The sequence below is a fragment of the Mastigoproctus giganteus genome, chromosome 1 (genome assembly GCF_048544385.1).
Source record: "Mastigoproctus giganteus isolate SK-2022 chromosome 1, ASM4854438v1, whole genome shotgun sequence".
Taxonomy (NCBI): Eukaryota; Metazoa; Arthropoda; class Arachnida; order Uropygi; family Thelyphonidae; genus Mastigoproctus; species Mastigoproctus giganteus.
This window is the reverse complement of record NC_143575.1, coordinates 264,921,285-264,946,712: the sequence shown is the minus strand read 5'-3', so window position 1 is coordinate 264,946,712 and position 25,428 is coordinate 264,921,285. Positions and strand designations below refer to the sequence as shown.

The following is a 25,428-nucleotide window of genomic DNA, read 5'->3' as shown; positions in this document are numbered from 1 at the left end:
TAGCCTTAAGCAGATAAATTTCTACTCAAGGAGATGCTGCCCATTATAAACGCAATGGTTACTGACCACCCGACGTAATCAAGGACAAGACAAGGCAACATTAGCTGTGTGAGTTCCCAGCCCTCCTGACATCAGAGGTAGACCTCAAGATATTATTATCTCTGGTAATATTCTTTAGTGCTCTCCTTTTCTGTAAATATTAGAAGAAGAATACGAACTCTTTATTGCATACAAAAGGCGCACGCCGTACACAATACCCTTCACGGCTACAAGCCAGGGGTTTACAGAGAAAGGCTAATACAATGTAATAAACAAAGATGAGATAGGAGAAAAAAAAACATTATTACTAATTAAACAAGTGTAGGTTTAAACATTGGAAAAAAAATTGAAAAATTTACATATGAAAATATTTACACAACAGCATGTTATCAAATTAAATTATTCTCCAGGGAGCAGTCCTTTTACAGTGCTGGAGTCATCTGAGCAGGCGCAGAAAGTTGGAACACTGTGGTGATGGATCCATGGCAGTGATGGACAGGTCCTTGGGAGCAGGTTCTAATGTCCTATGACGTGGTCCTGAGAAGGAAGTCGATGGAGTAAGTTTTGCCTATATTTTTTATTTAATGCGAACTTGTAGAGGTCGCCATCCAAGGAGTGTATGTACTGCAGCATTTGCACAGGTAAGAACCGATCGGATAACTTTAACCGGTTTAGGGTGGCCTTCGGGCCAACTGACCTGACAGCAGCAGTGCTGTCAGGTCAGTTGGAACCAGAAGTCTGGTTCCGAAATAATGCCAACCATCATTTTTACAGCAAAGACGAGTCTCCTCTCATGGATAATGGCAGGAAGACGTCTGACGTTTAGAGCTGCCGCCATTTATAGGTAATGAACAATCTATGGTCCTTGGTGCAGGGGGAAAGGCCGAAATTTCCATATGGCCCACTTCAATAGCCAAAATTCGCCCGCAAAAATCCGTCTCAGATGCGTTGCGGCAGTTGAGGTTCAGACTTCTGCGCCATAAAGTATGACCAGATAGACACATGTCTTAATTTATCTGCATCCAACGGCCTGGTCATGGACATGCATAAGTTGTTGCTTAAGCATCCACCGGAGTCGACAGAACTTTATTTGCAGGTGGTCTATGTGTGGTAGAAAGGAGGGCTTCTGGTCAAAAATAACGCCCAGATCGGTGTGCTGCTGAACAGCAGAAATCGCAGATCCTCTTATATTGGGTTGCACCATTGTTGGGTTGCGTTTCAGCGAGTAGGTCAACTGTTTCGACTTCTCAGGATTGATGTGAAGGCCGAAATCGGAGAGGAAAGCCTCGAGGTTCTGGAGGATTTTCTGTATGATTAAAGCATTTGTGTAGTCTGCAGTGTCTCCAGGGTTGATAGTAGTGAACAGCTTTATATCATCAGCAAAGGTGATAATATCGGGGGGCCTCCGTAGCCAGGTGGGCAGGAGCAACAGTGCGTAGCACACGCTTCTTGATCAGACCGGGGTTCGAGCCCGTGCCCAGCAAATACGGAGGATGCGGAAAGGTCAGGGAATGACCACCGCATATCCCCGGAGCAATATGGCCTTAGTTGCTAATGCTCCTAAAAACCAAACAACAACAACAACGATAATATCGGATCGGCCCGTCACGAAAGGCAGAAGAATAGCTGAGAAGAAGATACCAGAGAGGACCCCACCTTGTAGGACTCCAGCTGTAATAGTTCTGGTGTAGCGCCGATTGGCATCGCGAACAATAAGTCCTGTTCTAAGCATTGTCTGAATGAACCAGAGCACGTCTCCTCCAATGAGGTAATACTCACGTAGTAGCCTTGCCAAGGTGTGAATGGATACGGAATCAAATGCTGCTTGGACGTCGATATAAGTATCGGTGATTTCTGAACCGTGTTCAAATGCCTGGAGGATCTTGGAAGTGGTGGTGACTAAATTTGTAGCGGTGGATCTTGACCGGGTGGCATAGTGGATCTGCGGTGGCTGATGTGGCATTATTTGGGTGGTCAACCTTTTCAGAAGAGATTTCTCAAAGAGCTTTAATAGGCTTATGCAGAAGAAATAGGACGGAAGTGACTTGAGCTCAGAAGCAGAGCGTATTTTGCCAGCGGTCTTACTAGTTAGATATGCCACATAGGAGGGAAGAATTTTTGATGAAGGATTTTGTTGAATAACAACAAAATAAGATCAACAATAAATGTGCTCAGGTATTTCAGCATAAACTGAGGAATCCCGCCGGCGCCGGATGCGGCCATAGGTGCTAAACTATTCATTGCATCAATCAGCTGATATTTGGTAAGTTGAACTGAATTTAAGAGATCTGTTGAAATCGGATTGATTGGGAATTCCATTGGTGTAGTGGATTCTGGCTGAGCGGCGAACCTAGTGATATGGTTGAGCCAACTGCTCAGATTGAGTGAGTCGATGGCGTCCTCTGATTTGCTTCTATGGAAGGGCTTCCCCTTATTTATGGAAGCCTCTAAATGAAGTTTTGTTGCCTCCCTCTTGTTCCTAATAAAACGCACCCTAGCTAGAGAAAAGGCAGTTCTGTCTGAGGGTGAGGCGGAGTTTTTACATCGCTTATACATGTTCTGTTTGACCTGGAAGCTTTCAGAGACTTTTGGACTCCACCAGGCCCTTGATTGCTCTGTAATGGTTAGCTTCTTTGTTGCAGCATAGAGAGAGAGAGATAGTGACTATCCATCTTGTCATTAGGTCAATTCCGAGTTCAGGGTCGCATTCCTCAAGGACATCCCAAGGGATTGCCTGGGCTGCATAAACACACCTTTCAAGATTGAGGTATTTGGGCGCTGTAATTGTTTTGGCTGACTTTCCTCCTGCCAGAAGTGATGGGCATTTCTGTTTGCACAGAGAGAATGATTGGGGGTTATGATCAGATTGTATGTTGCTTGTCGAGTTTTGATTAGCTGCACAATATGCTGACGCGAACGCGAAGTCCAGTGTGCTTTCACCCCTCGTCGGTGGTGTTGATGTTTATATTTGATGTTTATATATAATAAATATGAGACACATGGCTGAACCCATGACACAAAGAGAACATTATGACACGTACCTAATAGTGGTCTGTCCTCCTCTTGCCGCACGGCGAGCCATGGTGTCTATAAGGCCCCTTTACGTTACAATAGTTATAGGTTCGCGGCTCAGCCACAATCCACTTCACCAATGGAATTCCCAATCAATCCGATTTCAACAGACCTCTTAAATTCAGTTCATCTCACCAAATATGAGCTGATGATGCAATAAATAGTTTAGCACCTACGGCTGCATCCGGCGCCGACGAGATTCCTCAGTTTATGCTGAAATTCCTGAGTACATTTATTGTTGATCCCATTCTATCGTTATTCAACAAATTCCTTCACCTAAAATCCTTCTCTCATATATGGCATGGCTATCTAGTAAGACAGGTGCCAAAATTACGCCTGCTTGTCAGCCCAGTCACTTCCGTCCGATTTCTTCTGCATCAAGCCTATTAAAACTCTTTGAGAAATCTCTTCTAAAAAGGTTGACCACCCAGATAATGCCACATCAGCCACCGCAGATCCACTATGTCAGCTGGTCAAGATCCACTGCTACAAATTTAGTCACTACCACTTCCAAGATTCTCAAGGCATTTGAGCACGGTTCGGAAATCACCGTTACTTATATCGACGTAGAGGCAGCATTTGATTCCGTATCCATTCACCCATTGGCAAGGCTACTACGTGATATTACCTCATTGGAGGAGACATGCTCTGGTTCATTCAGACAATGCTTGAGAAGAAGACTTATTGAACTATTACAGCTGGCGTCCCACAAGGTGGGGTCCTCTCTGGTACCTTGTTCTCAGCTATTCTTCTGTCTTTCGTGACGGGCTGATCCGATATTATCACCTTCGCTGATGATATAAAGCTGTTCACTACTATCGACCCTGGAGACACTGCTGACTACACAAATGCCTTAATCGTACAGAAAATCCAGAACCTCGAGGCCTTTCTCTCCGGTTTCGGCCTTCACATCAATTCTGAGAAGTCAAAACAGTTGACTTTCTTGCTCAAACAGAACCCAACAATGGTGCAACCCAATCGAAGAGGATCGGCGATTTCTGCGGTTCAGCATCACACCGATCTGGGCGTTATTTTTGACCAGAAGCTCTCCTTACTACCACACATAGACCACCTGCAAATAAAGTTCTGTCGAATCCGGTGGATGCTTAAGCAACAACTTATGCATGTCCATGACCAGGCTGTTGGGTGCAGATATATTAAGACATGTGTCTATCCGTTGCGCAGTTGTGATCCAGACAGAAGTCTGGATCTCAACTGCGCAACGAATCTGATACGGATTTTTCGGGCGAATTTTGGCTATTGAAGTGGGCCATATGGAAATTTCGGCTTCCCCCTGCACCAAGGACCACCCAAATGGTGGCAACTCTAAACATCAGACGTCTTCCTGCTATTATCCATGAGAGAAGACTCGTCTTTGCTGTAAAAATGATGGTTGGCATTATTCCGGAACCAGACTTCTGGGCTAACTGCGGTTGGAGAATCCCAATACCAAGCCAATCCAGTAATTCAAGCCATCCCAAACCGGTTAAAGTTATCCGATCGGTTCTTGCCCGTGCAAAAGCTGTAGTACATACACTCCTTGGATGGCGACCTCTACAAGTTCACATTGGATAAAAAATATAGGCAAAACTTACTCCATCGACTTCCTTCTCAGGATCACGTCACAGGACATTTGAACCTGCTCCCGAGGACCTGTCCATCACTGCCATGGATCCCTCACTACATTGTTCCTACTTTCCGCACCTGCTGAGATGACTCCAGCACAGTAAAAGGACTGCTCCCTGAAGAATAATTTAACTTGACAACACGCTGTTGTGTATATATTTATTTTCATATGTAAATTTGCAATTTGTTTTCTCCAATGTTTACTCTTACACTTTTATAATTAGTAATAATATTGTTTTTTTCTCCTATCTTTTCCTTGATTGTATTAACCTTTACTGTAAACCCCTGGCTTGTAGCCTTCACGGCTACAAGCCAGGGGTTTACAGTATGTATGCAATAAAGAGTTCTTCTTCTCATGTTGTACCAGGATTGTGTCTCAAATATCTGCGACAGTCGGTAATGGAGGATTCAAACCCCGGATCTATTCAATCCATTTAATCCCTGAGATGTTCTATGGAATTCATGACTGGCGAATTCGGTGGCCAAGGTAACACCTGTAAGTTACTTTTGTGTTCGGCGTTCAGCAACGCTGCAGGACGCTTTATCTAACTGAAACACACCTGTGCCATCAGGAAGACAACGGATTGCACAGGTGTCTTCTCTGCGGTGGCACAATGGTATCGTCACGATCCTCCTCACACCGGATGGAAAAGGCCCGAGTCCGAATCCCGCCAATGACGCGAGGAAATTTTATGGGCTTTTTCACTCATGGCTGATTAATTGGTCTCAGAAGTAGATAGCAAGGTTTTCCTCCCTCAAAAAGTGAAGTTTTTCGTCCTACAAAGCAGAGAAATCAACCAGAGAACGCACGCAATTTACAGAAATAATGCACATCGCCAATTGAAGTGACTTTCTAGGCGACCCTAATATAATTAGTTTAGCACAGGTATCAGTGGATTAGCAGCAATGGATTGGTATAGTGTTTAGTTTTCAGAGTGCAGTCTGGGGTATGAGAGCTCCAAGAGATTCCAGTTAAACATCTCCCATACCAAAACACTCTCACCAGCTGACGGGTGATCGTTTTGGACCAGGGCATAACAGTGATCCTCTCTGCAGTTTTCCGTATGCTCCATCTACCGTCCATAGCACGAAACGTGTTTCATCACAAAAGGCAACTTTTTCCAGTTGTCAATAATGAATTCAGTTACAAACTTTAAACATCGTTGCCAGAGGAGTGGCCATAATCATGAATTCCTTGACTGGGAGCCATATTTATGTATAATAATTATGGCTCCCGGGATCATGCAAGGAAGATTCGGTGGATCGTGGTCTTGGAAACGATGTTAAAATCCATAATCAGCCGTTCCACCGTTTTCCGTCTATCACACAAGACGGGACAGCTTACGTTCACAACGACATCTATTAGGTTTAGGCGCCCACCACTGGTCGAACAACTGGTGCTCCTTCCACTCTTGGAACACCTTAACTACAGCATACCGCGCGAACAGCCCACGAGATTCACAGTTTCCACAATACTGGCACCCATCAACCGGCACCCGACAGTCCCTTTTAGAAATCCGTTATATCACTTACCTATGTCAATCAAGTACTTCGTATGGACCGCATGCCACAAACCTGTAGTATCACGTTTACCAGTTCTCACCACGACACGCGTACCACAAGATTTCGATACCTTACATTTCGAGGGTACAGCTCTAAAACGGTGTTCGCAGGCCGGCCGCTAGTTAGTACACCGGACTGAACCTATTGGTAACTCTCTAGAAAGCTTCCGGATCGGCTAGTGTATAATCTTGCTACCTCTACTCTGCCAGATAGTGACTGGAGGGAGTCCGAGTAGTGTGTATGCGGGGAGCATTGTCGAGGCCACGTTATGTCAAGGATCTGGGTATATTCTTACCACATGTACGCCATATCCAAAAATTTCATTACTTCATACAGCATGTCCCACCCACTTTTTCTTACTATTGAATACACCATGAATTGTCAAAATAATAGAGCAAGCTTATCTGAGAAAAGATCTAAACCTCCCAAGGACTTCCTAATTCATTTCACAAATATACGTGGTCTCAATTCTAATCTCAACGATGTCTATTTCCACTTGCAGTCTTCCAAACCCCATGTACTTTTTCCTGACTGAATCTCAGTTATCAGTTGATTCAACTACTGCTCATCTCAGATGTCCAAATTATTTGTTGTATGATTCCTTTCGCCTCAAAGGTGGTACTTGTGCATATGTCCGTTCTGATATTCCCTGTCAGAGACTTGGCAATTTGGAATCTCCTCTCTTTGAACTTCTCTGGCTTAAAATCTCTCTACCTCATTGTGTCAAATTCATCTGCTGTCTCTACCGTTCTCCCAACTCCACTAATCACTTGGAGCTCTTTGACTTCCTCTCTTTGCAACTTGACTTTCTAAAGTACAACTTTCCTAACAGTGAGGTAATTTTCCTTGGTGATTTTAACGTTCACGACTCCAGCTGGCTTCCGTTTTCTAGTCACACCGACCCAGCAGGTCGAGATGCTGAGGCTTTTGCAATTACTAATGACATAGCACAGATTGTTCATTTACTTACAAGAATACCGGACAATCCAAATCATACAGCCAATACGCTTGATATTTTTCTCACAAACAACACTTCTAAGTACAAGGTTGAAGTGAGAGGTCCTTTAGGCACTTCATATCACAACTTGGTGATTGTCTCTTCTCCAATGGAACCTTTATCTCATGCCTATTCCAAACTTCGTATTGTTTGGCATTACAAGAATGCAAAATGGGATGACCTGCGAGACTCCTTTTCTTCTTTTCCTTGGTCTGATTACTGTTTCAAAACTTCTGATGTCAACGTTTGCTCAGATCGTGTCAGTGAAATTATTCTTGCAGGAATGGAATCCTTTATCCCACACTCCACTTTAAAATCTCGTCCTTTATCTAAACTTTGGTTTTCCAATAAATGTGCAAAGGCTGTCCAAGAGAAGAACGTTGCATATCGTAATTGGCTTGTTTCTAATTCTTCAGTTTCATTTTCTGCCTACACCAAAGCTGGCAACAATTGTAAAGCAGTTATTAATCAGTCCAAACTAGAGTTTGAACAGGCTAAGAGTAGAAAACTTGCTTCTTGCCCTAATGGTAGCCGAGCATTCTGGTCTCTTGTCAAAGTTATTGGCCGCAACTTTTGCCCATCTCTGCTCCCACCTCTGTCCAAACCAGATGGTTCTGTTGTCACTTCAGCCAAGGATAAAGCTGACCTGCTAGCATCCCATTTTTCTTCGAGCTCATGTATTAATGATCTTGGTAAATCACCTCCCACAATTCCTAACACGCTCCATTCAATGCCTCCTGTGGTCTTCCGTCAAAAGGATATCAGAAGGATCTTGATGCTAAGAAAGCTCCAGGTCCTGATGGTATTTCTCCACTTGTTCTCAAAACCTGTGCTCCTGAACTTACTCCTATTCTTTGCCGCCTTTTTTCACTTTCTTATTCCAAAGGTGTTTTTCCTTCTGCTTGGAAATTTGCTCATATCCAGCCAGTTCCTAAAAAGGGTGACAAATCCCTCCCATCCAATTATCGTCCCATTGCAATTACTTCTACTCTTTCTAAAGTAATGGAGAAATCAATTAACCGCCAACTCTTAAACTACCTAGAAACCTTCCGTCTGATCAACGATCGCCAGTATGGATTCCGTCAGCGTCGATCCACTGGTGATATTCTGGCTTATGTTACCCATTTATGGACTAATTCAATGGAAAGGTTCGGTGAAACACAAGTAGTTGCTCTTGACATCTCAAAGGCTTTTGATCGTGTTTGGCATAAAGGTCTTCTAAACAAGCTTCCATCTTATGGTTTGCCAACTGTTTTTAGTAATTGGTTATCCAGTTTTCTCTCTGATCGCTCACTGAGGGTGATGGTAGATGGCTCTCTGTCTTCTAACTTCTCCACTAATGCCGGTGTCCCCCAAGGTTCAATTCTTTCCCCCACTCTTTTCCTCTTGTATATTAATGACCTTCTTCCATTGACTGGAAATCCTATCCATAGTTTTGCCGATGATAGCACATTGCATTCAACTTTCCATTTTGAGAAACCTTGTCCAATCAGCTTCAAGTTCTCGAAAATCTGCTGCCAATTCCTTAAATGCCGATCTTCAGATAATTCTCCAGTGGGGCAAAGACAACTTAGTTGATTTCAACCCTTCTAAAACTCAATCTTGTCTTATATCTCGCAAAAAGGATTCTTCTGCTCCTATGCTTATCTTTAGTGACACTCCAATTTCTAGGCAAAATGATATATCTCTTTTGGGGATTATCCTGACTTCTAATCTCTCTTGGCACAAGCACATTACAAATATTGCTTCCTCTGCATCTAAAAAACTTGGTTTTCTCTTTCGCTCTCGGCGTTACTTTTCTTCCAAACAGCTGGTCACTCTGTATAAATCGCAAATCCGCCCTGCCATGGAATATTGTTCCCACATCTGGGGTGGTGCCCCCAAAACGTCTTTCAGGCTTCTTGATTCCATTCAGAAGAGGGCAGTTAGGTTAATTAATGATTCATCTCTAACAGAGTCTCTCCTCTCACCGTTTCATAGACGTACTGTTTCTGCTGCATGCCTCTTCTACAGATACTTCCATGGGCACTGTTCTTCTGAATTGGCTTCTATAATTCCCGCTCTCTCTTTCAAAACAGTCCGAACACGTGCCGCCACCAGCCAACATCCATTAACTGTCCAACTTCAAACTCACAGAACCAACTTTTCATCTTCCTCATTTATTCATTCAACTGCCGTTTTCTGGAACAACCTTTCTTCATACGTATTTCCTGAAAATTACAATCTACAGAAGTTCAAGTCCAATATCAACAAATATCTTCTTTCGTCTTCTCAACCTCCAACCCAAGCACGGTACTAAGTACTATAGGTTATAATACCTCTCGTGTTTGGGGTTCTCATAAAAAAAAAAAAAAAAAAAAAAGATAAAGTCACTACCGAATGCGCCCTAGTGGGTAGCACAGTTGGTCGAATCGCCGTCCTCCACACACTGGGTGGAAAAGTCTTTCCTGAGTTCGAGTACCGTCGATGGCATGAGGAAGGAATTTTTATGGACCTTTTTACACAAGGTGGCTGAGTTAGTCGGTATCAGGCGAGGATAGCATGGTTTTTTCCCCTACAAAACTCGAGTTTTTCGTACAGCAAACAGAAAATCGACCACAGAACACACACACAATTTATTGACAGTATATAAGGAGCAATATTGCCTTAATCACTGATGTTCCTAAAACAATATTACAACAACTTCCGGTTACTAAAACACTAGAGTGGTCATAATGTTTTGACATGACAGGGCGTGATGGTGACATATCGAAAAGTAGTAATATGTACCTTCATTACATTATTCACTGTTTATAAAATTAAAAAACATTCCTTAACTTAATTTTCAAATTGTCATCGTATATATGCCAGTATTATTATGAAGCCAATGATACTGATGAGTCATTGATGTCAGCCAGAACTAGGTACCTAATCTACTCCTTATTTATCCTCACCTGCCACCAAGGGGAGATGTCAGCCAGAGAACTAGGTACCTAATCTACTCCTTATTTATCCTCACCTGCCACCAAGGGGAGGTGGGCTTTGTGCTGGACCTCAGGTTATGCCTCCACCGGAACCCTCGTCAAACCTTTCTTGGATCAGAACCCAAGAATCGCAATAAGCCATCAACATGATCATCAAACGAGTCAACCAAAAGCATGAGAAATCGAATGACTCCACTGAGAACAAACATACTACAGAACACAAACTGTCCACATATCAATCAGTGTAACCGTCAGCTGATTATGATGACAACCTCAGGGTTCCAGACCTGTGTCGGCTGTCCCTATACACATCGCAACGTACAGTAGACCAATGCGACATTAAAGACTTGCCACCTATACGAACTACAGTTATTAGTGCTACAACCATCGAATTGTCTTTCAAAATGCAAGAAGTATTTGTACAAGTTAGACACTGTCAAACAGTTTCTCCTCTCGAAAATGGCGCACTATGGCCATAGTTGCCGATGCGCCTAATAAATCCCGAAACAAACAAACATTTCGAAAACCTTTGATGTTCTCTGCATTTCCGAAACTTGACTTGGGAATAAACGGGTTTCCCTGGCCTCTGCTCCTCAGGCCGGTTACCAAATGCTATACTCCTCTAGGGAGGACTGCAGAGAAAGGACAGCCGCAATACTCTACAATATCACCCTTTTCTCACTGATACATTCTGTGCTTAGCCAATCTTTGCTTAGCCTTGGAGGCTACCATGGTCTCCCTCAAGCCCAACGGCGATCTGATAAACATAACAAACAGTGTATATTCCACCAGGCCCACATACTGACATCACTGAAGGTGTATGACTAGTAAATCACCTCCACGCCTCTGCTAAGCACAATGTTTGTGGAGATTTCAATCTTCCGACTGTCCTCGCACATCTTAGTAGAAAACTCATTATCAATGTGGGTTCACTGAGAATCAGCCTAGCAAACTGCAAGCCCACCAGAGGACCGACTCTCTTAGATATATTCTCCCCCAGAAATCCTGTGACCTCGAAGACATCCTAAAACTCCCTTTCAATCCGATCACGACCTCATCACCATAAGCCTGCACTTACCGCACCTAACTTCAATATCCACGGCACCAAGAAGATAAAAGAGATCACAGAACCCAAATTCATTGATCCGCAATGATGGCTCGAAATCACATCCTCGGTCCCATGGGAGGATCTCAATAATTGTCGAGCTAGCTGTGTATTCCAACCATCGCAAGTTCTGTGCGACAAAGAATGTCTGCATCACTCCCCGTTCGTGGACACCCCATTAAACATGAGCTTTCAAGAAAACCAAAGTCTGCACAAGAAATCGAAAGAGTCAGGCATGGTACATGATCGGATTCGCTTCTGCAGAGCCCGTGCAATGTTCAAGGGCTAGAAATCGTCTGCAGTTGAAAGACATTTAAATGCAGTCCTACGATCAAATCATTTTATGACTCGGAAAACACAGGAATTTCTAAAGCACTGGACCTTGAACTGTGGCCCCGACGTAGCTAGGTAACTTACCCCTCAATGTCTCAACTGATATGCATGCCGCCGTTTGCATCACTAGGAAACAGCTTTTACGAATGGATTACCGCAATTCACAAATGCCTCAGCACCTTTATCATCAGTCCACTACTATCAATTTTTCATGTCTTAATAGAACACTACTCCCCCGCCCCTTCTCTGGAACAGATATGCCATGAGGCCACATTCTAAATGCCAATCTGCGACCCTCATTAAACAGTGCAGGCAAATATCTCGCCCTTTGAAACCCAGAGAAGATATTGGACTCAACCATCACCAATCAAATTATGCCCCACAAATTCCTGGAAGATCCAGTTTTCAGTTTGATATCCATAATCAGCACCATTCTAAAAGCACTAGAAGCTAAAGCAGAGTTTGCTATCAGGTACGTTGAGCTGGAAGCCGCCTTCGCCACGATCAGCATCACCTTGAGTGGGTTGAGCACGCTGAATTCTGATGGGATCCTTCCACTTGTTCAGATTACGAACCTAAGTGGGCATAAATTCAAATTAAGAAAAGACAGATGTAGAATAGATGTGCGGAAATTTGCCTTTAGCCAGCGGGTGGTTAATTGCTGGAACAAACTTCCATCTCTCGTTGTGGAAGTTGATAGGTTGAATAAATTTAAGGAGGAACTGGACAGGTATTTGGAGGGAATGGTGTGATTTTTTTTTTTTTTTTTTTTGGCTGATGCTGCATAAGCTCATACACTTGCTTTCTTGCATCACTTGCCACTACTACTACTACTACTACCTCGCTTGTTCACCTCCTAGAAAATTACTTCCACATAGGTGACATGGTTCTTAACAATCCTGCTATCCAACAGAACGATTTTCCTTTACAATGGATCAATATATAATCTCGAGAGAGTGCACTGCAGGAGTTCCTCTGGGTGGAGTCCTCTCCGAATTATTATTAACAGCAGTCATTATCTCATTAATGCAAGCAAGAGACGATGCTATGTAATGGTAATAGAGTCATGTGATGCAAGAAAGCAAGCGTATGAGCTTATGTAGCATCAGCCAAAAAAAAATTCACACAACCATTCCCTCTAAAAGTGTGACCAGTTCCTCCTTGAATTTATTTAAGCTATCAACGTTCACAACGACAGATGGAAGTTTGTTCCAGCAATTAACCACCCGCTGGCTAAAGGCAAACTTCCGCACATTTATTCTACAACTATCTTTCTCAATTTGAATTCATGCCCCTTCAGGTTCGTAATCTGAGCAAGCGGAAGAATCCCATCAGAATTCAGCATGCTCAACCCATTCAAGGCCTTGTAAACCTCAATCAGATCACCTTGCAGGTGCCTAGTCTCAGCCACTACAATTTGCAGAATTTAAGCATTTCTTGGTTAGACCGCACCTTCGTTCCCTCTACCAATCGTTGCCCTTCTCTGTACTCATTCCAACAGCTCTACATCCTTCTTAAAACGAGGCCTCCAGACCTGTATGCAGAACTCAAGATGTGGATTGACCATTGCCTTATACAGAGAGACAATCACCTCCTTTTCCCTGCCAGCAAAATTCCTGTATATCATTGACAAAACCCCATGACCTGCCCTTGCAGCCTGTCTTCATTGCTCAGAAAACTTCATATCTGACTGCACAATTACTCCCAGGTCTTTTTCAGTTTCTACCACCATAGTTAAGTACCACACATTTGGTAGTTCCTCTGGGGTTACTTTTATCCATATGCAGTCAGGGCCGCCGCAAGTGGGTAGCGAAGTAAGCATCGCTTACGGGCGGCAGTTGAGGAGGCGGCCAAAAAAAATTTTGACATATACAAGTTGGACCTCTGTTTAACGAACTTCTTTATAGAGAAATTTTCTATTTAGCGATTTTTCAAAAAAAATTCCCCTGGTAATTACATTTATAATAGTTTCAGTAGAACGAAGACAATTTCCATATAACGGACGGATTACGAGAGACTAGTGGGAATGAATTGTTCGCACCTCTGGCCTTCAGGCAATTGAGTCAATTAGTGCTGCTGCTAAGCACAATAAAGAGCCCAAGGGATTACCATTCTGCAACTTAGTGTTACTCTTAAAACATAACCAAACGCCTATCCTACATACCCAGAAATCGCGCTAAATATATGTATTCTATATTTATATTTTCTGTTATAAAATCTTCTTTTTCTTCAAGTTCTCTGCCCTCAGGAAGGCTCCATTGGCGCCATGTTTCTCTGTCTTGTGCTATACTTTTAATGCCTACATAATTTCCTCTTATCATCCAATCCTTCTTTCTCCTTCTCCCAACAGTTCTCTTTCCACACATCTACTCCTCAATCTCTTTCCTGTACATGCTTTCTCTTCTCAATACATGTCCTTAAAGCTATTTTGTCTCTTTCTTAAGAAATTTACTAACGTTCTCTCTTCTACTTTCCTCAGAATCTCATTACTCACTCTATCCACCCATTTCACCCTTTCCATTCTCCTCCACACCCACATCTCGAAAGCTTCTAGGCATCTAATCTCCTCTTTCCCAATATCCATGTTTCGGAGCCATATAGCACAACAGTCCATATTAATGTTTTCACCATTTTCTTTCTTAATTCCTTCTTGAAATTTCTTCTCAATAGTTCTTTTCTATTACTTAATGACTCTTTGCCCATTGCAATTCTTGTTTTTATTTCTTCCAGGCTTTTTCCATTTTCTACCATTATGCTTTCCAAGTACCTGTATCTGTCGATCTGTTCCAATATTGTTCCATCTAATGTTATATTGAGTCTTTTCGTGGCCTCGTGGAAATTAACATTACCTTTGTTTTACTGCTGTTAATCTTCATATTTTACTCCTTTATTGTGCTGTTAAAGATGTCCAAGGATCTCTGTAATTCTTCATTATTAGCAATCAATATCTAGTCATCTGCAAATCTTATTGTCTTTATCTTCTTCCCTCCTACTTTTGCACCACCTTTCAGCTCTTCTTTGAACTCTTTCATCAGTGCTTCTGCGTATGAATCAAATAGTATGGAGGACATGGAACATCCTTGCCTTACACCCCCCCCCCCCCTACCAATGGGAAATCACGGAATATTTTCAAGAAAACAGAACAGAGGAAGCATTCCAAAAAAAAATCTCGATTCGGCTAATAATATGGCTACTATCATTGGCATTGCCGCTTAGTTTCCAGAAGCATTGCAAGGAAAAGATTGGAAAGACGTCATTTCGATTGTAAAAGTAGAGGATGCTATTCACGATCTGCAACAAAATTCCAAAATTATTTTTTTTCTTTCAAATTATGGACACAAAATTTTTCTCGTTAACTGAAGGGTTTAGAAATATGAAAGAACATGTAGAAATGTTTAAAATATTCTGAATTTAAATCTTTGCAAAGATTTACATATTAAATTAAGTGACATTAATCGTAAAACCCCTAGCATTGGTACTATGAAGGGTACGTTGTATATATATATATATATATATATATATATTTTTTTTTTTTTTTTTTTGTAGAATAAAGATTATATGACTAAAATTCATTCGTATAATTATTGCAGCGTCAACCTTGCTCATGTCAACATGCATCCCTTCATTTTTGTGCGTTGGAAACAACTGCAAAGAAAATGTTCATGCTCCTCAAATACCACTGCTGTTACAATGAAACAGCTTTCTGTAATTTTTTTTTACAAACAGACTAAATCGTTCGAAAAAAGACAAAAGAGTTGCCACTACAATATTATAATCCTACCTTCCGTTATACAATTGTAAAAATTTTAAAGGTTATAATGTATTTCTACATTTATTATTATTATTATTATTTAAATCTGCTTGATTCTACAATCGAATACTGCATTTTTGAACAGAATAGTAAGGAATTCAGTTGGCGAAACTGAATAAATTAAACGTTCATCAGAACTCTGGCAAATGATTTCTCCTAAGACTAATAACATAATAAAAATAAAACATCCAAAATATATTAACATTTTATTTATTTTTACAAGTTATAAACCGCGTTTTATACTGCAATTAATTTAGCTTTAACCTAAAAATAAATAAATAACTTTAAATGAATAATTCATAAGACTATTAAAATATTAGAGGAAAAAATTCGAAACTTACCCAACTTTGAAAAATTCAGAAAGCTTAATAACATAACCACAAGTCGTTTGGTTCTGCTCGCGAGCTGAATGCGCGTGCACTGTCTCTTAGTAACGACTGCTGTTGCATATCATCACGCGATAATATTTACGTCACGCGCTTGTTTTACCAACACCAGACGAAAGCAAAAGTAGAGCTTGCGCTCTCACTATTACCAACAACAATAAAAAAAAAAAAAAAAAAAAAGGGTTCCTTTAGCGCTTAGGTTGTTGACCTATTTTCAACGAGGAGTTGATTGCGCGTTATTTACATATCTTATTAAAACATTTCAGTGTAAATAAATAGGGGATACTTAGTTACTGCACACGGGCGTAAGGAAATGAAGATTTCGTGTTTTTTTTTATAAAATATTGTGCTCGAGCGAATAAGTTTTGGCATGTAGGACACTATGTAGGAAGGTAAATATGTCGGTTCTTAATATGGCACACTTTCTTTTTAAGCAGTTACATCATATCTTCTTACCTGATATACACTCATTTTGCCCTTAAGGTGTTTTTTGACAATCAGCGTCAATAGATTCATTGCATGCTTCCGCATAATTATTTTGGGGATTCAGTTATTTGAAAGTGAAGTCCAAATATCGGTATTCAATCTAAGATATGTACCGGTTGAAATTATAAATTTTTGGAACTTGTTTTGTTAGCGGTATCACAAAGCGAACACTTTCATCTTAATTAATAACATTTTTTTGTTGTTGTTAGGGCTATAAGTGGTAATAGCCTCTTTTTACTGCGCATGGGCGAAACAATACGCCATCTAAAGTTTTCAAACATTTATATTTAGATCTATAAATTCTCTATGAATTATCGTTTGATTTTAAAATGTATCAATATTTAAATAGAAATTCAACAAAAGTAATATTTACTTTAGAATTTAAATTAATCAAAATATCGATTGAATATAAAAATATATTTCTGATTAAAAATGTAATTAATGAGCTTTCGCAGATTTTATTATTATTTTTTTTATATGTCAATTAGTATTCTCTGGATGCTTTTAATTTCCTTAAAATCCTTGTTAGGGAAAGCGTTCCTTCCCCCCGTTCGGGGGGGACACTTCGAAATATTCATAACGCAATGAAGAAATCTAAAAATATTAAAAAATTTATTGTTTACAAGCAGCGCAAATAATAAGGGTTAGTATAATTGCATGGTTTTTATTTTTAGCGTTACTGCATAATATTGACTATTTCGGTTATTTTATTAATTAATAATAATATTCGCTTTTGTATTAATACCAATATTAATTTTCACAATATAAATTAACCTAAAATGGCTAGCGCTATTTACTAATGATGAATGACAGAAAAGAAATGAAGATTCACTTACGACACTAATATTAACTGAAATCATTGAAGAGAGGAGAGGGGAATTGTTCCCTTTAGACGCTAATATGCCTATTTATAATATTAGAATACTATAACTTTAAGCAACCTTTCGCCTTTGAAAATACCAAAAAAATAGGGGAAAAAATCAACTCGCCATTATATTGTATTATAACAGTGACGCTTATTTTGTTGAATGCGCATGTGCGGTTCATCAGCGCCACATAGAGCAACTCAATAAAACTGAAAATTTAAAATTTTTATAATAATAATAATTATTATTATTATATTATCACGACAAATAAATAAATTAATTAATATTAAAATGATTATAATGTTATAATTATTAATAAGAATTGGAAAATTATTATCCGATATTAACTATAAATTCAACAATTTTATTCAAAAATAAACCAAGGGTTTCTGATTATAGACTTGTCGGAAGCCCTGTATATAAAAATATACAGGGCTTCCGACAAGTCTGGAACCCATTTTTAACCAGTTTTCTAACCATTCTAACAATTTCTAATCAGTTTTTATTATGAAATAACCGGTATTAATTAATTTATCCAGCCAAAGTATAGTTATCGTTGGTTCCAGATTTTTTGGACACCCTGTATTTTAATGCAACTCTTCTGCACTTTAAACGTGACCTAAAACTAAAGATTACAGTTTGAATGCTTTTCAACACATCTTTTAAAAGCTGTAATTAAACCTCTACAAATAATATTTAGCTATAGGATAGCGTAATTTTTAATTTAGCTATGGGATAAAGTGTCTGTGTGGGTGAAAGAGTTTTGTGCGGAAGTACCAGACTTCTCTTTCTACCCATGAAAGAAAACGGTTTGCAGTAATTAGTCTGCGTCACAGAATGGACCAAAACTATTTGTTTCGTTTCACTGCCGGAGCGTGTCGCACGCAACTTTCTTGAGTCAGTAAGGAAGAATTTCTTTAACCTAATTGAAGAATGGATCATTTCAGTCGAATAAATGTCCAGTTTGTATAAACTATATAAATATATTTGCAATAAAAATATATACAAACGGGAGAAAAAGATATGACGTTCGAAAATCAGGCAGCCTGTCCCGTGAAAAAAAAAAAATTCTTCTAATTTGCATACAAGTTCAACGAAATTATTCTCGTCTGGCTCAGATGTTGAAATAAGTGAAGTGGAACGCAAAATGAATAAAAATGAGACAGCGATCAGTTAATTCCATTTTTTGACAAAAGAAGGGCATGAGCTGAAGACAGTTCGTAAGGAGTGTGTTAGTGCTTTGGTATTCAGAAAAATTTGAAGTTATTCAAATTACAGAAAGGATCAAGTTAAAATAAAGCATTACAATCAGTATTTAGCCTTCCATTATTAAAATAAATTAATTAATTAATTATATTAAAACATATTATGATCTTTCAAATGAAACAAACTTTTCAAATAAACAATTGAGGGATTCACAGAAAGAAATATCGCATTCTAGAGCAGCTAACGACGTCCAATGTGTAAGTATTTGTAGGAATGTTTTCAGGTGTCGGACACTCGACAAAAAAAAAACAGGAAAAATGCCTATACTTTGCTTGCTGTTAACAACATGGAGGCCTCCAAATGTGCCCCAGTATGTGATTATGTAAATTTTGAGTTCCCTATTCATGGAAAGTTCTGTGTTCAATCGGATGTGACAGTGGTATACCCAGGAGTTGTTTTTAGATGTTGCTCCATGATAACGCTAAGCCTTACACAGCACTTGACACCTAGACTCAGCTGCAGAAGTACAGACGAGAAGTGCGAAAACACTCTACCTGCAGTCCTGACCTGTCCCTCTGAGCTACACCTTCTCCCTGCAGATAGAGCGCAGAGGTCATAACTTTCATTCGAAATGAAATACATATCGTCACAAATTACTTTCACTAGCAGCCAGTGGAGTTTAACCCCAAGCGTGTATCTCACGATGGGACTGATGTCTAAACCTTACTAATGCTTATTTTTAATTAGATGATCTCTGAAATGTTAACGTAAAAGTTTGTTTCGTTTGAATTACCTTTGAAAACACTTGCATACGCATGTATATACTTCTAGCCTACTTTTCTTGTAAGCTCATGATGATTTTTATTTAAAATCAGTTTTGATTCCCTAAAGTATATTACCAATACCTATGCTGTATTGTAAACGGCGACAGTGGTCGTTGTAGCAGTCCAAATGTGTAATATCATCTGACGAATTCCGCTTTTGAGGAAGCAATGAATTCAGAGTACACTGGTAATGAAATGTTCTAGGATGACCAGAGCCTGTCTTTCTACATGGCCTTATTGGGCCCATGCCCAGGGTTTCTAATTATAGTTTACAGTTAAGCCGTAACCAAAAGGTAAATGTTACTAGAGGCATTTTGGTTATTTTTAATGTTTTCGAAGTTCGTAATAAGAAACTGGTCCGATCAATCGATCTATTCAGGACAACTAACTGACATCTAAGTGGTGTAATGATAGATGGATTTTTTTTTTTTTTAATACAGAATATTTCATTTATTTATGATTTTCTATTTTTGGGATAAACTCTAAAAACAGCTTTAAATTTGATGGCGCTTATGGGACATACCATCCTCCACAGAATCATTCAGTTATTCTTATATGTACTATTATTATGACAGCTTGCATTTTTTGTAGGTACTCGTAAGAGATTACGGACAAAGCAAAAAAGAAAATTATTGGAAACAGGAAGATTAGCAACGGAGATCGCCTTAAGGAACATTGGAGTATAAATTTAAAAAATAAAAAAGCCACAAACTAACATAATTTATGTTGCAGTTTTTCTTTTCACGATCATGAGCATTTCGTAAAGATTTTTTTAATGTAAAAGTTTTTGTTTCGTTCTCTTTTTTTTTTTTTCATTTTTTTTTTTTTTTTCAATTTGTATAACTTGCTGAACAACAAAGAAATTAGCACAAATGTTTCAAATATCTTCATAAAAGTTTCTGATATGGAAAAACGATGGGAAATATCATTGCCCAGGTACGAAATATCTCGGACTGACACATGGGAACTTAGCGATATTGGGTACAATGTTTTTAATACTTCAAAGGTCATAAACCTTGGAAATATCAAAAATTTGCTTGAGTTTCTTTAAAATTTTCTATTCCGGGGAAAAGAAATCAGAGGAACACGGTAGGCATGGTAATTTTACAGAGTAGATTGTTGGCATAATTCAAATGAAAAAAAATAATAATAATATAAATAAAGCCAGGTAAGAGAGAATAAGATTAAAAGGAAATTTTAAAAATTAAAAAAAAAATGTATATCAATTAAAATTAAAATAGTTGTTATCAAACCAAAGAGATGAAGCAAGTGTTGCTTTGCTGGATATCTTTTAATGTAGAAAAGTCATTATCATGAAAGGTGTAAGGAAAGAAACTTGTAGAATGGCTGGTACTTACAGAGGGCAACTGGAACTTTACTTGAGAGAAAAGACCAACATGAGTGAATTTTTTAAGGATTTTAAGTTATAACCTAAGCGCGATATATGTTGAGTCAGTTCATGGAGAGTAGCATTCATGGGGTGGGCGAGGCTTTGTGGGTCATCTTCAGCATTAATAATTGCAAAGAGCTTTATGTCATCTGAATATCAGATAATATGAGAAACACAGGGGGTAATTTTGGATGAAGTGCAGCGGCAAAAAAAGGCCAAACAACACTACTCCTCTTGAGAGGCTTTAGCCCTAAATGCACCTTAGTCCACTGGGGTGAATAATATCTATGGGCCATCATGTCTTTTAAAATTCTAAGGAGGTCATCGATAAGATATGGTCTTGCACATCTGACCACAAATGTGAAACTGTGTCATCCCCTGCTGTTGTTGTTGGAGGCATTGTGTTGATGACTGTTATCAGCCTCAATTGAGGCAAAAACAAGATCTAATTTTTTCTGTGAGTAGGAAGGTAATTGATCACAGATACACTTGCCGCTGTCATGTTCTTGGCGAGCTGTTGCTTCAGAGGTTGAGAGGAAGTTGACAGGTTAAAATTGCCACAGATAATGGTTTTGGCGTTGGGATGATTTTAATTCATTACCTAGTTGGTCACCTGTTAAGTAATTAGGTGATCTGGTGGGAGGATTTAGATAACACATATCAAAAATGGATGAGTTACGGCTAACAATAACACGTACAGCTTCAAAGTTCGATGCTTTGCTTTCTGTTTTCACGCCGTGTGAAGGTCTGGGTTGGAATCCCGTCTAGACAAGAGAAGTTTTAGTGGATTTTTTTTTACATTCTGACTGAGTTATTTGATCTGGTTTCGGTTGTGTGATTTTTTCCCCCAGCAAATCGGGTTTTTAATCCAACAAACAAACGATCCAACCGGAAAACAGGCGTTAGCTCCCAAAGACAATACACTGACACCTCATAGTTTTAGTTGATTTTGCGCAAAATAAAATAATAATAGTCCTCAATGAAAAACTCTGTTCCCGAAAAGGGAAGATAAATTTTCCCTTTTCAGAAACAGCACCGTTATATGCAACTTCCATACTACAGGATAACTTCCAGTGGCACCGGAGAATATAAAAGGTAACACAAGGCTAAGAATCATTGAGGGGAAAGTGGGAGAGTTTTTTCAATAGTAGTTTAAGACTATAAATGCTTATTCCCATAGATTTTGTTTCCTTATTACCATAGGGATTATGGGTTATATTCTTCTATATGCCCTAGAGATCTAGATGAGATATGATCTGAATCATTAGAGGTCATCTAGATCCTTTTTACAGGAAGTGAGGAACCACAAGATGATTTTCAATGGGATGTATTGGAATGGTAGAAGAAAATAATCACCACAGTGATGGAGAAAAGATAGGATGATAGTAAGTCAGATTTACAGCCTGTTAAGAAAATGTAGCAATTAACATTGGATGGACATATTTGACGGATTGTTGACAGAATTTATACTCTTGGTCTCTTCAAAAGCAATCAGTAATTTCAGGCTTTAGTTACAAAATCATCAGTGAATAACAGTAAAATATTCGGTTTAATTTGGTCACTTTTACTCACTGGAGTCGTCATTTACTTGAGTATAAGTATGCATACAAACAACAAATATAAAACTAATCTAGAAATTTCTCTCATACAGAAAATCCAGTGATATTTCCTTGTCTCTTCGCTTACATGCACATATCATTTCCTGATGGTTGTGTGTTGGACTAAAAAAGAACCGGCAGAGTTGTTTTTGTGTGCATGCGTGCTTTTCCACATTGATGGGATGTTTGATGTGAAAATGGTTCCAGAAAAGTAAAGGTTGTTTGCCTAAACACATTGAACCGTTACGCTACTGATGTGGGTTGTCATGTGAGACAGTTTTGTACCCTCTTCCTGTTTGCCATTATTCGGTAAAGGGACATTTAATGGATTACACTTCCACTATCACCGAGTCCATCTACTTCCGCCCCTGCTCGCCATAACGACACACTGTTATTAACCCCAAATCTGGTATTAAGAGTGGCAATACGAAGGATGCTAAAGCCATCAGGATTAGGATACGTTAAGCCCATAGTCTTCGATGGCAGCACAGTGATTATTCAATGAATGAGTCGAGGAACTTTTATGGGTGTTTTATACTCCGTGGCCGAGTTAGTCGGTCTCAGAAGAAGACAGCAAGATCTCTCCTTTTCCAGAAACTCCGGTTTTTTGTTTAATGAAACAGGCAAACTGACCAGGAAAAACATGCAATTTACAGACATAGTACGTACAAACATACACTTACAAGTAGATAAGATCTCTTGTAGCCCTAATGTGATAGCTCTTTAATTTTTTTTTATTAAGCCCATACCGAAATACTCCCTTATAGCAGTGGTTCTCGATCTTTTATCACTCGAGTCACATTTAGAATTAAAAGACTATATTTCATTCAAAGTCCCCTCATTTTTAGATATAATAATCTGAAAATGAGGGAACTTTATTAATGAACTCCCAAGAGATATAAATTTATATATGAAAGGTAATAATTTTTTTTTTTAGTTTTATGAGTATATAACCATATAAATAACTATCAATTAAAAATTTTCAATAAAGAAATACGAGGGTTGTTCATAAAGTAGTAGTACTCGGCTCCTACAAAAAAAACTATATATATATATATATATATATATATATTTATATATTAGATATAAATAAAAACCAGCTTTATTTATTTGATGGCTATGTACCAAAGATTACATTGATTTTTTCTATCTGACTCTCAAACATATGGAAACCCACTCATAGGTAGTACAGTGGATATAATCACAGTCCTCCCATACAGAGTGGAAAATGCTTGGGCTCGTATCACGTCAACGACACGAGAAAATTTTATGGGCTTTTTTTCACAAAGTGGCTGTTAGTGGCTGTTCACAAAGTCGCATGTGTTTTCACTCCCGGAAACTGAGATTTGTCGTCCGGCAGACATCAATCCGATCAGCGAAAGCACCTAATTACAGACACAATATACTAACTCCTCATAGCTTTGGTTACTTTAGCTTTTAACCCACACCAATTCAACCCAATGTTCAACACGATATAATTAAAAGTTTCATGTTCTATATGTGATCTCTAAGCAGTACACAGCGTATACTGTGTACAGATCACACATGGTATATGAGGAAATAAAGTTCCATAACGATGAATTGCATTTAACTGCGTCCCCCATCACATCATTAAAGTTATCCGGTCCACTGATGGAATCCGTTCTTATTCAATGTTTTGAAGAAAGAAAAAAATATTTCGTCAGTTTTAAAATTCATGTTAATCCACGCTCCTTGCAAACCTAATGTACATTTATGTGAATCATTAAAAAAAATAACAGGTTTTTGGCACAATACCTAACAAGACAGAGAGAAATTAAGACGGCAAACAAGGTGCTTGACAAATTTCATCCAGGTGATCCATCACGGAAATGGATGACTCAGTTGAGTCAGTGTTAAGACAACGTTCCGCTGGTAAATCGAGGTCAATAATTCGTTCTGTGAAATGGAGGTGTAACCAAATGCAAACACAATAGTTAGTGAAGTAGATTCTGGGCATTAAAAACTCAACAACGATCCAAAGTGAAGCATATTATTACCTCGGTTTTGTACAGATCAAGGCTCACGAAATCCTATGACACTGGTAGAACAACTGAAAACCGGAAATGAGGTTGTTAACCCGTTCCGCTTCATCTAAGGTGCCCTATTTCCACCTTTTCTTACAACTGCGAGATTATCCATGATGTTGGGTTAGATGTCAACAAAGAGAGAGAGAGACAGAGAGAGAGAAATAAATAAATAAATAACGAGTTGTTTTAGTTGATAGTTATTAAAATAAACCTTTCCCTTTGCGACTTGCGGGCAAATCGCATTGAGAAAGGTTTCTTTAGATTAAGCCCGAAACTTTTGCGAGTTTCTGTATTCTGTTTATTTGCATAAATTTATTTTCTATGGGTGTAGTATCCGTTTATTTAACAGTCTGAGCTTTACGCATTATTATTAAAAAATACAGTACGTTCCAAAAGTATTCGGGGATAATTTTAATTTCTGTTCCTTTACGCCAGTAATTTTCTTCCAGATTCCCAACCCTCAACCATTTCATGTTCCTGGAAAAGCATAAAATTGAACTGAGTAGGTATATTAAAAAAAGTAATAATAATAAATAATCTTATCTGGATGAAAGGTGTTGCGATATGGAAGAAGTCACGCTGCGATAGGCATGTACTCACTTTCCATCCTATGAGAAGGATTGATGTGAATCCTTTTGTGCAAAATAAATGGATAAAAATATATTCGTTTATTTTTTCTTAATTTCTGCATTTCTCTTTTCTAAGTCGCAGAAATTTCTCTTGTTTCCTAAACTTGACTTCATCGATTTTGTTAAATCGATTAAGTCAATCGATGAAGACGGGTTAGCCGGTCTAGAAACAGGGTTCCATTGCTTTTTCTCCCGGAAACTCGAGCTTTTCGTCCAACAAACAGGCAAATAGACCACAGAATACGCAATTTACAGACACGATATACTAATGCCTCATAGCCTTGCTTCGGCCCTTAGCATACACATACATGTGCACCAACTGCTCCTAAAAGTTATTTTTGGGCAATTCTTTGGAAGCTTTGGTCAAGATTTTTCTGACCAAGTTTTCAAAATCTCTTCTCAAAAAACACAATCTCTTAGGTTGATGTTTAATTCTGGCATAGTAAACTGCGCTCTTGCTCTCGGGGTTTCAGACGAAGATCTTAA

General features: G+C 39.0%; 1 protein-coding gene across 1 annotated transcript in view; it reads right to left on the bottom strand.

Annotated features, from left to right (window-relative positions):
* Positions 1 to 15,934, bottom strand: part of LOC150091901 (retinaldehyde-binding protein 1-like) — a 43,832-nt gene extending 27,898 nt beyond the window's left edge. The window contains exon 1 of the mRNA XM_090386125.1: positions 15,851 to 15,934. Coding sequence (XP_090242251.1) covers positions 15,851 to 15,884 — 34 coding nt within the window. The 5' untranslated portion in view covers positions 15,885 to 15,934. The remainder of the gene's footprint in view (positions 1 to 15,850) is intronic.
* Positions 15,935 to 25,428: the final 9,494 nt, after the last annotated feature.